The sequence below is a fragment of the Anolis sagrei genome, chromosome 2 (genome assembly GCF_037176765.1).
Source record: "Anolis sagrei isolate rAnoSag1 chromosome 2, rAnoSag1.mat, whole genome shotgun sequence".
Taxonomy (NCBI): Eukaryota; Metazoa; Chordata; class Lepidosauria; order Squamata; family Dactyloidae; genus Anolis; species Anolis sagrei.
The window spans coordinates 97,887,312-97,907,529 of record NC_090022.1 but is presented as its reverse complement, the minus strand read 5'-3'; the positions used below and the strand labels follow the sequence as shown (position 1 = coordinate 97,907,529).

Here is a 20,218-nt window from a genome sequence, read left to right as displayed (position 1 = left end):
AAGGCAAACTTTATTAATTGCCTGTAAATGTTGGCATTTGGTTCTTAGAACAGCATCTAAACATCTGTGAATATTAATTATGTTTCTGAAATTCATAGGTAAATAAAGGCAGGAACAATTGCTTCAGTGTTGTGAATGGCAAATTTATTAACACTCTACCAAATTTACTGGTATAACCTATGGCAATAGTATTTAAGATTACGGATAACAACTTCTAAATATTAAAATACTGGCTTAGATCCAGATATGTCATGCACTTCCACTTGAATTCCTCCTGAATTCCTGTCCTGCTCATGTCCCATCAAATCTTGAGAATCAGGTTTTGGCAGGTAGGGGCACATAAGGAATTACGGCAGGATAAAGAAGCCAGGGAAAGTCCCATTGTGTGAGCAGAGGTCTGCTCATCTCTTTCTGGATCCAACACAGTATTTGTTATTTGAAATGTGAACCTAAACACAACATGCAAATATTAAAATATAAAGCTTTCTAAACCAGATGTATGGACCTTACACTTTAAAAAAAACAAAGGTTTTTCTATAGAAATATCTCAAGTAAGGGCACACTATGTGGACTAACATTATTTTCATAGACCTTTAAAACTGTCTACTAATCTTTGTCATTTTTAAAGTCAAAATAGCTATAATTAGTCTGAAAAGGATTCAGAACATTATAGCCATGAAGTCTCTACAGCCAGTATCCTATCTCACATCTACACAGCATGCTTCTTTGTCTCTATAGAAACCAGCAGCTCTCATCCTAATTCTAACCTGAAAGCCAGGATGATCCCATCACCAAAGTGCTAATTCTTGGGCCAAAAGAGAACTGCCAGTTTTTTTAATGACTGGCATTCCTACTATTATTTTGTCTAAGAGAATAGGATTTTAAGGAGCACACAAGATTTTAGTTAAAAAAAACCCAACTCTTTGGAAAATACAACACAGAAAATAAAAAGCATGAACTTTTAAAGTTAGGGGTATAGATCTATTAGTGTAGCAGTACTGCTGAGTAAATGTTGCTACTACTAGAGAGAGGAGCTGCAAGGTGTCAGTTTTTAAGTCAAAGTAGTGAAAGGAAATTGAAATAGTCAATAAAGAGGTAGTAGTCTGGAAACATTCAAATTAGTCAGACTTTACAACGGCTATGAGTTGTGATACATATGTACCTCCCAAAATTTTCTCTATTGCCAAAGGTGAAGTCAAGAAACACTAACTTTAAAAGGTATCTTTTTCATCAGCATAAAAACACACTGCCAGCCCAACTCCTGTATTCTCACTTTATGTCAGCAAATAGGTGGACTACATACAGGATTGGAGGATAGCTATGGACAATTAATCCAAGTGTGGCATTTCAAATCCTGCTTTAAAGTCTTTTGGAAAGTTCATACAAATTTAACATTAGACTACTTTTATGAAAATCTGGTTGAGAAAGCTTCACTTAACATTTCAGTCACTTTTCAGTTAATTTATAGCTTTTTAATGGAAGCACAACAAAAGCAAATGGCTGAAATACTGTGTGTGTATTTAGGAGGAGTTTTCTCCTTTTTTGCAGTTTACACATTCTGGATATAACTCGCATCACTTCACAAGGAAAGAAACTGAAAAAAATGTAAAGTACCGGAACTGCGGGAGGCTAAAGTCACCACACAGAGATACCAATTCTTTCCTCACTAGGGAATCCCATAATACTTTGCGTGTCAGTGATTGACAGCTGTCAGACTGAACTGATTGACAGGCCGCACAGCACAAAACTGTAAAATCTATCCACTTGTTACAAAACAGAATACATAAAATGGTTACAAAAGGCTTTGGGAGAAAGAAAATAATTAGTTTCAAATGCAAAGATAAATACAATATTTAACATAAAATCCAGTTTGATGTAGGTCATGCAATATTAACAAATGTACATAAGGATTATTTATACTGATTCTAGTAATCCAGTAACAATAATGTTTAAACTATGACTACGGATTAAAACAAATAGAGCAGTTTATGTTGAAGTTTCAAATTACGCATATTCGCCTCTAGAATTCTAATCATTCTTGTGTAGCATACAGTTAACAGCATAATTCTTCACATTCCTACTGAGAAGAAAGTACCACTGAGTTCAATGGAGTTTATTCTCAGGCAAACAGAAACAGGACTGCAGCCTAAAAAGCACTGTCTCCTAGCCTAAGCTCTTGAACTGAAATATGGGTATAACCAATCAAATTTAAAGTGTTGATATTTTAAGGTAACATAGTAAGATACTGTGTCTTAAGCAATTTTTGAACATTTCGAAGTGAGGTAAACACTATACATTGCATATCTACTACTACTAATGGACAGATAAGCTGCGAAGCATCATGAGCTTCTGTAAGATTTTTTAAAACTGTATTTATAAGCAGAGGTTTGCATTCCAGTTCTGAATGCCTATATGATAGATTACTTTGGCACAAAATATAAGATGCTTCTTTTCATATCCTTTTCTTTTTAAGAGAATGCGCATCCTTCACTCCTAAGGTATAACTACAAAAAACACAAATACCATGAATGATTAGCTTTCAGAGGTATATAATTCCCCCATCAAGCAGCATATGAGAATGCTGCTGCATTTTTGATGCTAACACCACTGAAGACACTTTGTTAGCATTCATTTTCCCCAGAGATGTGTGCTTTGTCTCTCATACTGACAGTGCAGACAAATGACATTTGGAATTCATTAATCTTTTATAGGTGACCTTTAATTCTGATAAGTAGTCAAACTAAACTACATTTACTAGAAGATTAAAACACCATTGAAGTGTTAGTACTGAAAGACAAATCAACTACTTCAATTTTGCCTGGAAAGTTCTCAAATCTTATACCACTGACAGAATGGTTACATTACTGTCAGTTTGGAACCAGACAGGTCTCCTGTCCAAACGCTAAGATGTCAAAACTTAGATATTATGGGGTTTTTTTTTTTTAAAAAAAAACAATACAATAGTATTAAAATAATGTCCACACATTTCAGGGGAAAGAACCCTGGAAGATCAAAAAGCACCCCGAAGAAATGATTTATCCAGGGGAGTGTTGGGTGGACACCTGGAAGACAAGGATAGGCCCTCTCCAACACTTTTCACACTTCTTTCACAACCCTGATAGAAAAATCTTACCTTCTCTCCTCTGGTCTTCGAATCTTCTTTTTCTTTCTTCCTTGCTGCTGTGATAAACTCATTAAACAAGGCTTCTCGATCTTTCATTTTTTCAATTGCTTTGAAACGTGAGTCTTTAGCATGCTTGGCTGCAAATTCACTAAAAGTAGTTCTGTAACAAAATGGCAAGTGTACTGATTTGGCAGTGCTTTCTTGGCTGGAAACACGCATTCAAAAGCACAGTTGTGTATAAGTGAATTAAACACCAATACACCAGAATCCCTATCTCAGATATAAGTGCGTGGATCAAATTACCTTTAAAAGGGTCTGCCTTGTTTTAATTTTTTTTTTCAAAATTATATACTAAATGCAGTTTTTTCAACACAGCAAAACCTTGTAAAATGCAAATTCTATAACCAGCCTGCCTTAATAACTCAGGATCAGGCAATATAAAGTTAATGAGTCTTCATTTGCCGTCCAATACCACTGGAAGTGGAATGAACAAGACAGAAAAATCCAGATTGTTTTTTAACATTATGAGATCAAGGATAGCTGTGGCTGCAGGGTTTCCACTCTCCCTTCCTGCAGTTTTATTCTTACAATACTCACTCACCTCCAGGGCCAGATTCCAAATCTCAGATGAGCAGTAGATATAATACTGCTACTTACCTCGAAAAAAAACCCACTACTGTGCTTTTTCCAAGATCTGATGCTAATCTGGCCCCAAGATTATGTGAGACATTATAATCCTAGGAATGTTTTCATCACAGCATGGAAATAATTAGACTTGGGAAATCCCGCCTACTGCTGCTGTAGGGTACATTAAAACAAGAGAAAAATTTGGTAGCTTATTCAATGGCTTGGATGTGTACGTAAACCTATACTAAAGAAAAGTGAACCACAAAACCAAAGCTGGACAAACATTCTTCGGCATACAAAGCACTGGGATGATTTCAAGGAGTGCTAGCATCCAAAAGGTTATAATTACTTTGGATGTAAAAAAAAACCCTTACAATTAAAAGATAATGTTAACAAGGCATGCAGGTTCTTTGGAGACTGCCTTCTTCACTCACTGTTCACTAAAAGCAAAGCACATGTAAATGACAGAAGACTACATCCAGACTTCCCATGAGCAGAACCTGGCTCACAAAAATCATCTGCTTGAAGAAGATGGGAGGGAAGACGATAACCTCCAATGTTACTTCCTCCAGCAGGAGCCTCTGCTGGGTATCATTTCCTTCTGAGAAGAGAAGGAGTAAGATGGGATCCAAACCTATGAATTCTATATCCTTTGGGGTGAAAAAGGAAATAGCTGAGGATAAATCAGGATTATGACTACACTAATAAAGAAACAAATCAAAATATGAATCCACTCTAATCAATGAGGAATCTCTAGTGCAGTCCACAATGTGATCCCATGTATGTTCAGCAGATTTTACTCTCTTAATAGAACTAGTTTAAGGTTTGTAGTCTTTTTGGATAGCTGTTTGCAGACATCAAGTTAATTCAAGCAAAGTAAGAGAACCCCTGAACAAAGTTTGGTCTTCTAATATGTTTCGCTTATTTTTATGGAAACAGCACTGAGCAAAACCAGATTGTGTGTAAATACAAAATACTTGGCAAAGATTATCTGAAGCTGTTGTACTGATGGAACGGCTTCTATCAGCAGAGCCTATCAAATCTGCAGCTCCTGCAGACTCTAAAAATCTGTCCAGGATAGCTGGGAAATTCTAAAGCAAAGGCGATAATTACACGGTCCTTCAAACACTGTTGAAATGCACTCATCATTGTCCATGCTGCCCAGGGCTGCAGCCCAACAGCAACTGGACACCCAACCCCGATTTTTGTAGGCACCACAAAGACTGACTAGGGCAAGAGAAATACATTCCATTAAACTTGTTGCTGGATATTAGTGTGAAGTTGTACCTCGGGTTAATCTTTGCTTCTTCCATCATTTTCTTGAAATCTTCCTTGGCTTGCATTATTTTGTTTTTCTTTTCTTTACGTTCTTCTTCTGCCCTAGTTTTGACATACTGATCAAATACCTAAAGAAAGAGCAGAAAGTATATATTTAAAGTATCATCATCCCTAAAAGAACAGGACAACATACCTGCCATCCCACATGAAGTCCCTGGGATTTCATCATTACTGCCAAACTTTCACGTTTGCATCCCCTTAAAAAAAGATACAGAGAAACTCTACTCTTCCAAACACAGATTAACCCCATCATCACCTGAGCTAGGCAAGGGTCATGTGGCCATAAAATCTTGATTTACAGTCTAGGCCCTAGTTGCTCCTCCAGTACTTCCCATGTTAAACCTTAAAGAGTGAATATGAAAAGTTATTGGCCATGTAATACAAGCTGAATGCTTGCAATTTTGCCACTAATAAGGATGGGTGAGGCTGCCTTCTCCACATACAGCAGTGGATCATCGTAAAAAACAAAATCAAGCTAATTTGCATAATTTTGCATTTAGATTAATGGAAAAATATTGACTACAGAGACAAAATTTAGATGTTATGTTTTTAAAGAATCTTTATAAAATTAAATTTCGGAAAATGAACTTTAATAAAGTGATGCGTAGTTTTGATTATAATTCAGGGGTTATCAGAAGTAGGTAAGAGACTTAAGGGTATCTTTTAACCTTGGATAGCAAGTCATAAAGTTTGCAAAGGAATGAATCAATAAATTATTTTTAGAATGAATACGTTATTTGTGGAAAAGGAGGGATGGGTGTTGAAATTGATAAAAATAGTAGAAACTGTTTTTTTTTTTTATTTGATTAGAGAAACGTTGAGGGAAAAATATATCGTGAGCAATTTTGAGGTCTTAAAGTAATGAGATATTCCTGGTTCCAGCCTTCATCAGGATGCTATACAAGTATGGGGACAGTTGCACCTGTCTCTCCTTCAGAAGTATAATCACAGGCACTAACACCTTGGTGAAGACCCTGAGAGCACAGAATAGACAAAATGGTAAGTCTCAGAATTGAAAACGAGAGCCTCTGAACTAGAAATAAAGATTGTTTTCACAACCTGAAACCATACATATGTGGAAATATGCCTCCTTTAAATCAATTGACAGTATCCAATCATTGATCTGTAAATTTTCTGTTAATACTGGTTCCATCGTGAACCTTTGGTATTTCAATTTAAGCATTTAAGAACTTTAAATCCAACACTGGATGGTATATCTTGTTGCTCTTTTATATTGTGAACAGAATGGAACACATGGCCATATGTCACTGGGCCCCTCCCCCCCCCCCCCCCCCCGCCCCAGTCGTATGAAAGAAAAGACATGCAGTTGCTTGATGAGCAAAAAAAGGAACTGTTCTGTTTTCACTCTACATAAAGAAATCAGACTATTCCTATACTATTACTCTGATATAAGTTTTCTTATTTGTGAAGTAGACAACTCTATACCAACATATGTTTGTATGTAAAGCTTTCTATTTCCCTATAGATGTCACTTTCTATTAACTGAGAAATACAGAATAACATTATCTTTTCCCCACTTCCATTATCCATTGTTTGAAACTCCAAAAATTACCAAGCTCACAGAGGATTAGTTGATTCACTCTCAGAAAATCAGATTCCACCCATTTATTTTATTTCAATATACATGTATACTCCTTTTACCTGTTTTCTTTCTTTAGGATTAAGAAGCAGATATCGGGGATCAAAAACTATCTTGTGTAACTCTTTCTCCCAAGTAGAAAAGGCAGAAACCTGAAGAAAGAAAAAAGTGGGGGAAGAATGGTGATTTTCCTGCCAATTAAATTCATCTAGAGACACACAGGTTGTGCAATTCTGCTTGAAACCTACAGGACATCTGTTAAAACTGAAACCTTTACAGGAGTTTCATCACTAATAGATGATGAGCTGCAGGAGGTCAGCATGGCAAATCTGCACACTAATTGGCCCTGAAAACGTCTACATAATTACACAGAACTAACATATACCTAATTACTCATTAAAATAACTACTACTGTGTGACATTTAAAAACTGCTACATCAAAAGAAAGCCTTGAAGTTCTGTATTTCAACCTCCAATGCCTTCATAACTCTTTCTAAATGATCCAGTATCCCCCAGTCTCTTCACTAAACTGGAAGTTTTTGTGTAGTAATCAAATTTAAGGCCCTTAAAGGTGAAAAAAAGAGCCAAAAGCTGAAGACTTATGACATTTCACAGACAGGCTTTGACACTTAACAGAAACTGGAATAACTCCCCCGCCCCCCGCCCCCCCCAATGTTGTTTTCCGATGAATTCTCATTTCAGCTGAAGATCACTTTTCCAGGTAGCAATCCAGACATCATAGTGCTTTTAGCTGCAACTGAAAATGACTAGCTTGGGGGGGGGGGGGGTTAGTAAAAAATATTTTCCACATTCCAAACCTCTTTATAAAAATTAATTATTATTAATATAAATAAAGTCATGGTATCTTTCTGCAGAGAACTGAGGATCATCTTCCTGCTTCAGCTGGCTTTGAGGGCTGATTGCCCAGGAGATCAGGCCTCTCAGAGTGTGCTGCATTTTTAATGGTAATGATTTTAATGGCTTTTAATTCTATTGCTAGAATAAATATGTTTTAAAACTTTTCTATTATGTGAATTTTAAAGCTGTTAACTGTTTTAATCTTTGTAAAATTACACTGAGGCATGGGGTGGAGAAAAAGACAGGATAGAAATAATAGTAACAGCAACAGCAGTAGCAACAACTAAATGCCATGGTGAAGGCTTGCTAGCAAGAGAGGAGAAAGGCCATGATTCAGGAGCAAAAAAAGTTTATTTGATTTCTTTCTGACTCTGGAAATTGTATATTAATGCATGTTTGTGGGGTGAAACTTCAGAGTTTATAGCAGATTCTGAAAGGGTCCAAGATCCCAACAGGTGAAGTACTACCTTTAACTGAAACAGGTATTTGAGGATTACTTCTTAACTGGGGAAATTAAATTAAATTTTCAATTAAACTTTGAATTACTCAGGCTGAAATTTCTTACCACAATATAAAAGTTTTGCTTTCTTTTTCTATTCTAATTTTTTAAAAATCTGCATATGATAATTAATAGCCAACAGTGAAACAACAATAATACTCCTGTTAACTTAATGAAATAATAGTTTCTGACCCCTCTCTCTAGCAGCATATCCTTGAACTGTTTCATTCGAGCCTCCAAAGGAACAATAGCTCTCTCTCGTGCTGCTTTAATTTCAGCTTCCATGGCAGCCTCCTTTTCTGAATCCATGTCTTTGTTATCTTCTTTCCTACAAAATGAAAATATACAAAAGTCCACAAAGAACCAGTAATACAATTAAATCTGATTATCCAAACTAACAAAAGCCTAAAGCCTGTTTCAGTGTGAAAAACTAGTAGTTAAGCGAAGCCTTAAAGGCTCACAGACGAGTTGGGCAGGCAATATAACTCTTGTAAAACAGTACTTTTGTTTGACATAGAACTTACTTCCGCTTCTTTGCTTTGATAGGCTCATCATCATTGGTTTCTTCAAGCATTTCATGTTCTTCTTTTACTGTAAGAAAGGTGCTTATTAGCATTCCTGTAGGGACAATTCAGAGAAATCTCACTAGTTATGTCCACAAGCTATTTTTGGTCAGCTTAGGCTACTATGCCAACCAAAACCTTTCTCTAACTAAAATGACCAATGCCTTAGGATCAAACACATTTCAATTATTTAAGTGTGTGCCTTGTGGAATTGCCTTTGAAGATAGCTCAGAAAATTCACTTTGCACAAATCAATGACAAGAGCATAAATTCAGCTAATTAAAATCACACTGCCTACTGATTTATTTGGAAGCACTGGTTATTACACAAAAGTTATAAACAGCTGATGACGTTTTTAACTTTCTTCTGTAAATACCTTCTGTACAACTATTCAAATCTTCTAAGTGAAACTTCTAACTATGTTCTAGTAAACCTCACAACCTCTGAGGATGTTTGCCATAGATACAGGTGAAATGCCAGGAGAGAATGCTTCTAGGACATGGCCATACAGCCCAAAAAAACCTACAACAACCCAGTGATTCCAGCCACGAAAGCCTTCAACAATACATTAATCTGATGTCCGCTTGGTTGGAAAGGGCTTTGTGACTAGTTTCACCCAGAGCAGGAACTCTTTAATGAGGGAGGCCCCTCTGCTCCAGCTTACTCAAGGTGTTCTAGTGGCATGCAAAAGCACTGATGTTAAATAGGGTGTCCTATGGAGCCGAGTTGTGTTTTAGGATGCTGAGTGTTTTAACTTGTATTTTAGTGTGATGATGTTTTAACTTGTATCTATTTTTATCTGTTTTGTGCTCTTGTTTTCAAATGGCACCATATTGTTTGTCATTGTTTAATCTTGGATTTAATTGCATATTTTTAATTTAACCATAGTGTAGGCTCTTGTGGATCAATAACTTTAAGTAGGTCGCTTTTAAATTGCTTCAAAATATGGACAAAAGATAGAACTGGTATTTAAAGTAGTGAATGAGAAAATCAGGATAGCATTTACTTTTTCTTACTTTGTTTTTTACCATCATCCATTCCCTTTTTGTGAGGAGGCTCCTGAATAATTTTGTCCACATCAGCTCTTCCTATTAAGTCATCTGGTCGGTCCCACATAGACAGACGAGTGGTAGGATTGTAGAAGAAAACTCGCTCATCACCAGTCCACACAACACACCTGGAGGGGGGGGGGGGGAGTCACAAATCCTTTATTTTGGTGTAGTCTATTGGATTTTATTTCACATTGAGGAGTCATAAATAGACAATTCTGCACCTACCAAAATGTCCATAATCCACAGGTCTGTTTTCTGTTAACCAACAGAAAGTCTTTTTTCCCATTTATTTATTGTAAAATGAATCATTTAAATTTACTCAATGCTATCCATAGTGCATCCCTTAATCAAAATTCTTATGGCCAGATTTGTTTGGGATTTTGTAGGGGGGGTAGGAATATCTGTATTTGCATATATTTGCATAATGAGATATTTTGGAGATAAGACCCTAATATAAACAAACTACATTTATGTCTCATATGTATTGTATGTACTTTTTGCGAAAATAGTTTTATACAAAGTTTTGAACAATTTTGTGCAAGAAAAAAAATGTGTGTACACTAAAGCATAAGAACGCAAGGTGCCACTATTTCACTAAGCCACGTGGACAATTTTGGAATTCTAGATATGGCATGCTCAACATGTATCATTACTGTAGTATTTTAAAATCAAATGTTTATATTGCTTGGTAATTACAATATGAAATTTTCACTATATGCAGTAAATAGAAATATCTAATACATGCATAAATTTCAAAAAGAAGGTTATATACCATGGAGTACCAGGAATTGGAGTAGTAGCTACAGGTTTTGCTTTCTGAGCTGCTTTTTCTTCTTCAGTCATTTCTTCTTCTTTTGGCTCCTGATGAGAGATCAAAGGCTGTGGAAATCAATTACATTTCAAGAACAGATATTGATTGTAGTGGTTACACAAATACTAGCAGAGTAATTTTATACAATACTTTAAATAATTTTGTTTAGAATGATTTAAACTTGCTTTGCTAGCACATCACTATTAGCGTCAGCAAGTGGTAGAGGAGCCTAAACAAGTAGAATACAATAACAGGATTTAATTTTGTACAAATAATTATCATAAACATTTAAAAACAGATATTTTAAAACACAATCAAAAACAGGCAACAGTTAAACACAATGAATGCATGGCATAAGTTTCCTAAATCAATATGGCTTACTTGAATAAGGTTCAATACATACCAAAGGTGTTCTGGGTTTTTTTTTGGGGGGGGGGGGGGGGATTGGAAAAGCAAAGTATTTCTTAAAATCTTTGCAATACATGAAAGGATAAAGTTGTAAAGATAAAACACCTTACATTTTGTTTTTGATATTTACATTTTTAAACACATTTCAGCTATTTGGTATCAGTTGCTAGAACTATTCTTTAATAGGAACAACTAAAATGCAGTTGTTCCTAGATAAGTTTGTTAGTTATGCATATAAAAATCAAACATTGCTTCTCATAAGTTCTTAACAATAAGAACATACTACTGACAAGAGTTGCCAATAAATTTTGTGCACTATCCAAAGTGGGATCAAATACATTCAACTTTATTTCATAATTCTCCCTTAAACAGAGGACCCAACAGGATTGCCTGTTACCATTCCTTTGTCATTGCAATCAAGCCCCGACAGATAATATATTGTTCGAAGAGACCAAACTGGCAAAATCTTTCTAAAACCTTTCTTACCATCATCTTTGTTAGAGTTTGGGGATTTTTACCATTACCTTTGCAAGGGATTTTTTTTTTGGGGGGGGGGGGTCTTGGAGGGTCTTTTCGGGTTCAAGGTGGGTTGGGCTATTTTAGGTTGATCTGGGTTCTGGATCAGAGTAGGTCAGGCAAAGCCTGTGGAATAGACAAGCTCAAGGCTTTGGGTTTATGTGCAATCCAACTATGTTAAGCCAACCAACAAGAGCTTCGCACTACAGGACTTTTACCAACATGGATAGAGACACTCACCATCATGAGAAAAAACACCCCCCCCCCCATCTGCCTCCCCAAGGAACTCATACCACAGTTTATACCCCCCATGAATACCTGGGTTGCATTTCTGTACCTAAACAGTATTTAGAGAACTCCTTAATTGTGGGGATCTGGGAATCTCTGGGAGGGCATAAAGTATAGGAGTGGATATTATGGGGAGGGAATCGGAAATTGGGAGGCGGGTGTGTCAGGAAGATCGTAATTAGACCCATATAGGTCCTTTTTAACTTGTGGAATTGTGCAATATAATAATTTTAATTCGGCCAGCACTTCAAACATTGAATGGTTGCCTGTGTTAGCCGCCCTGAGTCCCCCCTCAGGGGTGAGAAGGGCAGGGTAGAAATGGTGTAAATAAAATAATAATAATAAACACTCTGACTCGGACACCAGCTCAGCCCTGTTGATTTGTAAATGCCTTTTTACTTTTAATGTTTTAACTGTTGGCTATTATTAGATCTAGTAAACATGTCCTAAATGTTTGATTTATATATTTAAATTTCTAAGTTTGTTATTTTTGACTTGCTCTTTAAGTACACCCGATGTTGTTTATTTTATTGTTTATGATTTGATATGCTTGTTATGTTATGCCGGCATTGAATGTTTGCCCATTTTCTGTTATAAACTGCCCTGAGACCCCTCGGGGAGATAGGGCCGTATAGAAATAAAGATGATGATGCTGATAATTATTATTATCCAGAACATAAAGTCTGGGGAAATAATGTGAAAATTCAGACCATTTAAATCAGTGTCAGAGTTACCAATTAACTCAAATAAATCAAAGGGACAATGGGATACAAAAGACTTAGTATTAAGACAGAGGTTTGAATATATTAAAGGTATAAGGAAAAATCCCTGCAATTCTCAGTAATTTATGGAAAGATGGTTCCAATGAAATAACAAAATAAATTAAATTAAATGTATTTGTCAAAACATAGTCTGCTAGGTAATAAACATTATATTTTCTTTTCCAAGTTCATCTGATAATACTGCATCTCGAAATCTAGCAATATATTTTCAATTTATATATTTTAAAAAAGCAAAAAGGTTACTACTGGGTAATTTATCAAAATGTAACAGCAGAGGCACCGGGTATCCTTAAAATTCACAAATATCACTTTACATTTGAATTTCACAAACCTATTCTGATGTTGAATAATCATGTAGGAAAGGTATGTACTGAAATATTTTTTAAAAGAGTAATAGTTGTGTTATATGTTTTTACATCATGTTTAATTTAGTCTGGAAGGAAATCATCTGTCTTTCACACACTCTACTAATCCTGGAATTCCATTATTAATCCCTATCTTGGTACATTTACCCTTCTTTCATCCAGATAAAACATTACTATTTGATAACTGGACAAGATTTATTTATGCTATTTTGCCATCAAAGCGAGCAAACAGTCAGGCAAGCGAGCCCAGCTGAAGAAAGTACAGTCCATGGATTCCCCATCCATGGATTCAATGATCTGTGGCTTGAAAAGAATTTTAAAATTCCAAAAGACAAATCTTGATTTTGCCATTTTATATCAGGACCCTTGTTTTACCTCACCACTGTAAATAATGGGATTTTAGTAATCATGTGTGTATGTGTGTGTCCTGGAACCCAAGGGAGCACTGTAAGCTATCACATACTATAAATATATGGTTTCAGCTGCATTAGATCCTCAGTTTTTGAGTACAAATACAGAAGCATATTAAGCTAGAAGAGCATTATTGTGAAGCATGCCTCTAAATTCAAATGAATGGTTTCCATCATGTGCAAATTACAAATTTTAGGTGATAATTACAATATGCAATCCATGGAAATAAAATGATAGAAAGAATAACACTTCCATTAAATTGGCACACATTCATAAAATATGTTGCAAACAATGTGGTTAAGTTCCTGCAGGAGGCACTCAATGATCCAGGAGTTTTTGCAATCAGGACAAAAGGAAATTATTATTAAATATCAAAACTATAAGCTGGATCCTGATCTGGTTAAGTTTAAACCACTATATAAGTTTAAAAAAATAAGGATCTTATCCCTTTCTTCTTAATGACAGGAACAGAAGTCACCACACACAAATGGAAATCTAGCAATGTGTATGGATAACTGATGTAATTTTAGTTTGGAAATCATCTTAAGAGAAAGTGAAACATTAAATTAGCCAATCCAAGGAACAAACAGGAAATGACTCCTGTGAAATGATACAGTTGCTTTTTTATCAGCTTACAGGCATCATAGAAAACTAAGGGGGAAAACTGCATTCCACAGCAATTTATTTATTTATTTATTTATTTATTACTTGCACTTATTTACCGCCACTCTCAGCCCAGGGGGCGACTCGTGGCGGTGAACAACAACATAGAAAAGACAATTTACAGTAATCAGAACAATACATAACATGCTACTACTACTTGACATATACTTATACTAAAAATCCGCTTCGTCATATCATGGGTCATAGTCAGTCTCATAGTCGTGGTCCATTCCGGTCATCATTGCCAAGATATAGCACTCAGTTAAAGGCCAACTCGAAGAGCCATGTTTTCAGGCTCTTACGAAAGGCCATAAGGGAGGGCGCCTGTCTAACTTCAGCAGGGAGGGCGTTCCACAGCTGGGGGGCCACCACCGAGAAGGCCCGCTCTCTCGTCCCCGCCAGGCGTGCCTGTGAGGCAGACAGGATCGAGAGAAGGGCCTCCCCGGATGATCTCAAGGTTCTCGTGGGCTCGTAGGCCAAGATGCGGTCTGCAAGGTATTTTGGGCCGGAACCGTTTAGGGCTTTGTAGGATAGTACCAGTACCTTAAATTGGGCCCGGTAGCAAATCGACAGCCAGTGGAGCTGGGACAGCAGGGGCGTTGTGTGCTCCCTACGCCCTGTTCCTGTTAACAACATGGCTGCCGCGCGCTGGACTAGCTGGAGCTTCCGGGCCGTTTTCAAGGGCAGCCCCACGTAGAGAGCGTTGCAGTAGTCGAGGCGGGATGTGACCAAAGCGTGTACCACCGTGGCCAAGTCAGACTTCCCAAGATACGGGCGCAGCTGGCGCACGAGCCTGAGCTGTGCAAATGCTCCCCTGGTCACCGCTGAAACCTGGGGATCCAGGCTCAGCGACGAGTCCAGGGTCACACCCAAGCTGCGAACCTGAGCCTTCAAGGGGAGTGCGACCCCGTCCAGCACAGGCTGTAACCCTATACCCTGTTCGGCCTTGCGACTGACCAGGAGTACCTCTGTCTTGTCTGGATTTAATTTCAGTTTGTTCGCCCTCATCCAGACCATTACAGCGGCCAGGCACCGGTTCAGGACTTCGACGGCCTCCTTAGTAGCAGGTGGGAAGGAGTGACAGAGTTGGACATCATCTGCGTACAGATGACACCGCACCCCGAAACTCCGGATGATCTCACCCAGCGGCTTCATGTAGATGTTAAACAGCATGGGGGACAGGATGGAGCCCTGAGGAACCCCACAGGTCAAAGGCTGTGGTGTTGAACAGGAGTCCCCCAATAACACCTTCTGGGTACGGCCCTCCAGAAATGACCGGAGCCACTGCAAAGCAGTGCCCCCGAGACCCATCTCTGCAAGGCGCCCCAGAAGAATACCGTGGTCGACGGTATCGAAGGCCGCTGAGAGGTCCAGGAGCACCAACAGGGACACACTCCCCCTGTCTAGCTCCCGGCGCAGATCATCGACTAAGGCGACCAAGACCGTCTCGGTACCATGTCCCGGTCTGAAACCAGACTGTGCCGGATCCAGATAATCCGTGTCTCTCAAGAATACCTGGAGTTGTGAGGCCACCACGCTTTCCATGACTTTGCCCAAGTAGGGAAGATTGGAAACAGGCCGAAAGTTTTCGAATTTGGTGGGGTCCAGTGATGGCTTCTTCAACAGCGGCTTTATAATAGCCTGTTTTAGGCTCGCTGGAATCTTGCCTTCCCGAAGGGAGGCATTCACCACCACCGTTACCCACTCGGCCAATCCCCCTCTGGCCTCCTTCAGAAGCCAGGATGGGCAGGGGTCTAGGATGGACGTGGTGGGCCTCATTCCTCCAAGTATCTTGTCCACATCCTCGGGCTTCACAAACTGAAAAGAATCCAACAAAATAGGACAAGCAGGTGCTTGTGTCACATCCACAGAGACTGCACTTAATGTGGCGTCCAGCTCAGAGCGGATCAAAGCGACTTTGTCTGCAAAGAACCGAGCAAATGCTTCACAGCGCGTGACCGAATTGTCAGGGCTCCCACCTGAGGTAGGGGGAGTTAAAAGACCTCTGACAATCCGAAACAGCTCCGCCGGACGGTTCTTTGCAGACGCAATAGTAGCCGCAAAGAAAGTTTTCTTTGCGGCTTTTATTGCCGCGGCATATGCCCTTAGAAAGGACACAAACCGTGTTCGATTTGGCTCGCTTGGGTCCGAGCGCCACACGCTCTCTAGTACCCTCTTCCTTCGCTTCATCGCTGCCAGCTCCTCAGTGAACCAAGGGGCTGGTTTAGCTTGGTTACTCGAGAGGGGACGTTCCGGAGCGATCCTGTCAATTGCCCTGGTCATCTCCCCATTCCAGAGAGCGACCAAGGCCTCGACATGGTCACCTACCGAGGTGGCGGGAAAATCCCCAAGAGCCGTCAGGAATCCATTCGGATCCATAAGCCTCCTGGGGCGGACCTTCTTAATGGGTCCTCCACCTCTGCAGAGGTTAGGGGGCGCAGTGAGCCTAAATCTGATCAAGAAGTGGTCGGTCCATGGCAACGGAGAGATAGACAGCTCCTCCACACTGCCACCCTGCTCCCATCCCTGGCAGAAGACCAAGTCCAATGTGTGTCCAGCACAGTGGGTGGGGCCAGTTATCCGTTGGGACAGCCCCATGGTTGCCATGGCGGACATGAAGTCCTGAGCCGCTCCTGTGAGGGTTGCCTCGGCATGGATGTTGAAGTCCCCCAGCACAAGGAGCTGTTGGGACTCCACCGCCAGGCTCGAGACCACCCCCGCTAGCTCAGGTAGGGAGACTGTAGTGCAGCGAGGTGGACGGTACACTAGCAGAATCCCTATTCTGTCCCGGTCACCCACCCTCAGGTGGACGCATTCAAAATTTGTGGTCTGCGGGATGGGGCTCCTGGTCAGATGGATGGAATCTCTATAGACCACTGCGACCCCGCCTCCCCGTCCTCCGGCTCTTGGTTGGTGTTGCACGGAGAAACCTGGAGGGCAAAGCTGGGAGAGATTTACGCCCCCAGCTTCATCCAACCAGGTCTCCGTGATGCACGCCAGATCTGCCCGCTCCTCCAGGATTAAATCCTGGATCCAGGTCGTTTTTCCGTTGACAGATCTGGCGTTCAACAACACCACCTTCAAGCCGGAGGGTCCGCTCACCTGGTTACACCAATTTACCTTAGGAGACCGATTGGGGGTTGTTAATATGGATAAGCGTTCCGAATTAGGCCGAATTTGAGGTCTCCTTTTTCCGCATCTCCTCCTTCCCACCACGACCTCTATGGGGGCCCCTCGGCTAGTGGAAGACCTCTCCCCCTCCATGCCGCCATCCATAGTCAAGAAATTGCTTTCTACTTTGCTCGTTGTTAGATTTTTTGGTTCTTGCCAACATCCTCTCTCCCCCTCCCCCTCCCTCCCTATCCCATTTTCGTTCGCAGGCTCCAACCCACCTCCAATTTATGGACAAAAGTGATATATAGTCTATAAAGGACAATGTTCAAGTCTCTGAATTTTTCTAATGATTAGATGTAATAAGTAAATGTTTGCATCCTTGCAATATTTATTATATGATAACTGTTTTAGATTTGATTTTTGATATTTTCTCTGTTCTAGTTCTACAAACTAGTTTGTAGTTTGCTGAGGCATCAGCATGCTGAGGCAGAGAAGAGAAAATAAAGACCATGTAAACCTACAAATCCTATTATTTCAGAGCATTGAGCTGCAACAGTTAGTGGTGTCAAACTGCATTAATTCTACAGTGTAGATACACTCTAAGAGATAAAGCACTTTATTAAATGATGATGTGACTTTAGCATTCCATTACTGTGCTCTTTACTTATAGCTTACTGCCCAAAATCTAGGTGAGGACATTTACTGACAGAATTACTTCCATTAGTAGATCTGAGAGGAGAAGTAATCTTTCTTCTTCACTGCATCTGCCTGTTTACCCTAAAAAAAATGCTCATGGGAGTTGGGAAAGTGTTCAGACCAGGCTTTGAGTAGTGATAAGGGTTACAATGTGAAAGTGACAGGAAAAAGTTACATTGTAGTGGTATAACAATGCAAGTAAAACATTAGATTTAGGCCTGCTTTCAAACATTAAAATAAAAATGTTATGTTCACCTGTATGTGTGTTACGTCTTTTACCTCCTTTATGAGCTCCTTGATGGGTTCAAGTTTGGGTTCCTCTTCCTCTGTCTCCATAGGCAAAGGTTCATCAATGGGCTCTTTAATGTTTTCTTTCATTTTTTCTTCTACTTTTTCTAAAAAGAAAGAAAAAAACTCCAGCTTTATTTACTTTCTGCTTTCAATAAATGTAAATTACTTACGCTCTTATCAACATTTTGTCACTACCAAAAGCATCAAGTTAAGATACTTAATTTCACATGGTTATCAGAAATAAAAATGGAAAATAAAGTGTGGGGTAGGGTTTGTGTGAGAATGAGATATTAGATGGATCTTAAAAAGACATACTAGTGTAACTTATGATTTCCCAAATTTTGAAAATAGGAAAAAGTGTAGAAGTTTATACCATGGTTACTCACCTAAGACAGAAACACAGTAACCAAAGATATGAGAAGGTATGGGTGGCTGGGAAAATTTAGACTTTCACTTTTAACGTTCAATTTGAGATACTGGCAGAAGCATGTTTCATCAGACAAATATGAGATTCAACATACGTTTAAAGATCAGTACAAAAGCAAGCACACAAAAGGACACTGAAGTTAGTCCCAATCAATGTGCAAAGAGATCTTGTAGCACCTCTGAAAATAAGAGAAAGTTAGTGTCTCAATGTGTACGCTGCTAAATTCTTTTACTTAGTTTTGAAGGTACTACAAGATTCCTTTGCACTATGAAAACAGGAACAGAAAATAAAAGAATGAATGAGAGTGTATAATGATCAGAACAAGGAGAGAAATAGTGAACAGGACATCAAGGAATACTGAGGTAAGATGCAATCCTGAAAAACAAACTGTGTGGTCGAAGTTCCAGTGATCCACTAGAGCTTATTTAGTTATCTCCATTTCACATAGTTTTCAGATATGACACTTTATCTTTTGAATTTCATTTCTTAACAATGATTGATTTGATGAAGTTGTCCATTTTAATATATGCATCAGTAAGATTTTCAGTTTCACTAGTTTTTTTATCGGCACATTAAGTTCAATTCTTATTTTATTTGTTTTATATGATGCCCTGGGATTCTGTTTATGAAGAACATTATGTGAGTTTCTGTACAAGTGCACAGTGGTACACAAACCTTTATCAGTTAAAGACTGCACACAGGATCCAAAATTAAATACTGCACCTTTTTCCTTTAGTTCTTGTGGCTTCTCCCATGTTGATTCCAGTGTCCTGTTGTTATAATAATATGTCTTCCCATCTGCCGTTTTGTATTCTGTCCATTCAGAAACAGCTGTTGCTCCAGCTAATGTAGCAGGTGAAGCAGCAATAGCAACCTGAGGATGAATCATAGGTACGATAGGAGGAGCCATTCCAGGCAAGACACCTAGGTTAAAAGAAGCAATAAAAGTACTGATAAACAATACATTTTGTGAATCTTAAGTACCGAACTTAATAAAGCATTTGTAATGTCAAGTAAAAGAAAAAACACGAGTAATGGACATATTCTTTCTAAAATGTATTCCCATGTTAGCAAACTACACTTGTTACACACTATTTAATCACTAGTGCCTCTTATTTGATCATACACCCAGCTGTTCAAAACACAAAAAGTAATCAGAACTTTACATATTATATGAGATGGAACCATTTCATAAGTCTTAAAAAATAAGAAGCTACTCACAATTCTATACACCGCATATAAGGATTGTGATAAGTATGAAATGATTCTCTGCATCATCCAGAGAAGAAAGTAATCCCAGTTCCATATACTCTATATATGGATCAAGATCGGCATTCAGTGAAGGTGGGAAGAGACTGGCTGCTTTCAACTGGCTGCATTACATTAAAAAATCCAGCTTCTATAGTAAAGATGTATAGTAAATATTTATCAGCAAATAATCTTGCTTAGTTCTCTTGCTTGGTCAGCGTTTATGAGCCAGCAAAGGAAATCCTGATCAGAGAGGTGAACAAAGCCTAGTTCACTTACTGGGCTCCATTTATCACTAGCAGCAGCCACAGTCACTATATTGGGATCAGATGCTTAAGTAGCCACAGAACTAGATATCTGCCCCTCTCCCAGACTGGTTCAAAAGACAGAACCTGATTTATTCATTTTTTTATTTTGACCTGTATTTTATCTAGAGGTTTTAGAAAGAAACATATATTGTTAAATTAAGAAATGAACGCTTATCTCCATTTAGTTAAGCAGCACAAGGAATAAATTGACATAAGTTTTAAATTTTTA

At 38.8% G+C, this 20,218-nt stretch overlaps 1 protein-coding gene across 11 annotated transcripts in view; it reads right to left on the bottom strand.

The window, feature by feature from the left end:
• The window catches only part of TCERG1 (transcription elongation regulator 1), a 42,931-nt gene that overhangs the window by 8,963 nt on the left and 13,750 nt on the right, over nt 1-20,218 (bottom strand). For 4 of the 11 annotated variants that reach the window (XM_060765144.2, XM_060765149.2, XM_060765152.2 and 1 more), the window contains 9 exons: nt 19,157-19,357; nt 17,971-18,110; nt 10,434-10,540; nt 9,626-9,786; nt 8,571-8,664; nt 8,239-8,374; nt 6,752-6,841; nt 5,039-5,157; nt 3,134-3,284 (listed from right to left, as the gene is read on the bottom strand). In XM_060765144.2, the coding sequence (XP_060621127.2) occupies nt 3,134-3,284; nt 5,039-5,157; nt 6,752-6,841; nt 8,239-8,374; nt 8,571-8,664; nt 9,626-9,786; nt 10,434-10,540; nt 17,971-18,110; nt 19,157-19,357 (1,199 nt within the window). The remainder of the gene's footprint in view (nt 1-3,133; nt 3,285-5,038; nt 5,158-6,751; nt 6,842-8,238; nt 8,375-8,570; nt 8,665-9,625; nt 9,787-10,433; nt 10,541-17,970; nt 18,111-19,156; nt 19,358-20,218) is intronic. The other 7 variants (XM_060765148.2, XM_060765151.2, XM_060765150.2 and 4 more) reach the window with 5 other exon arrangements.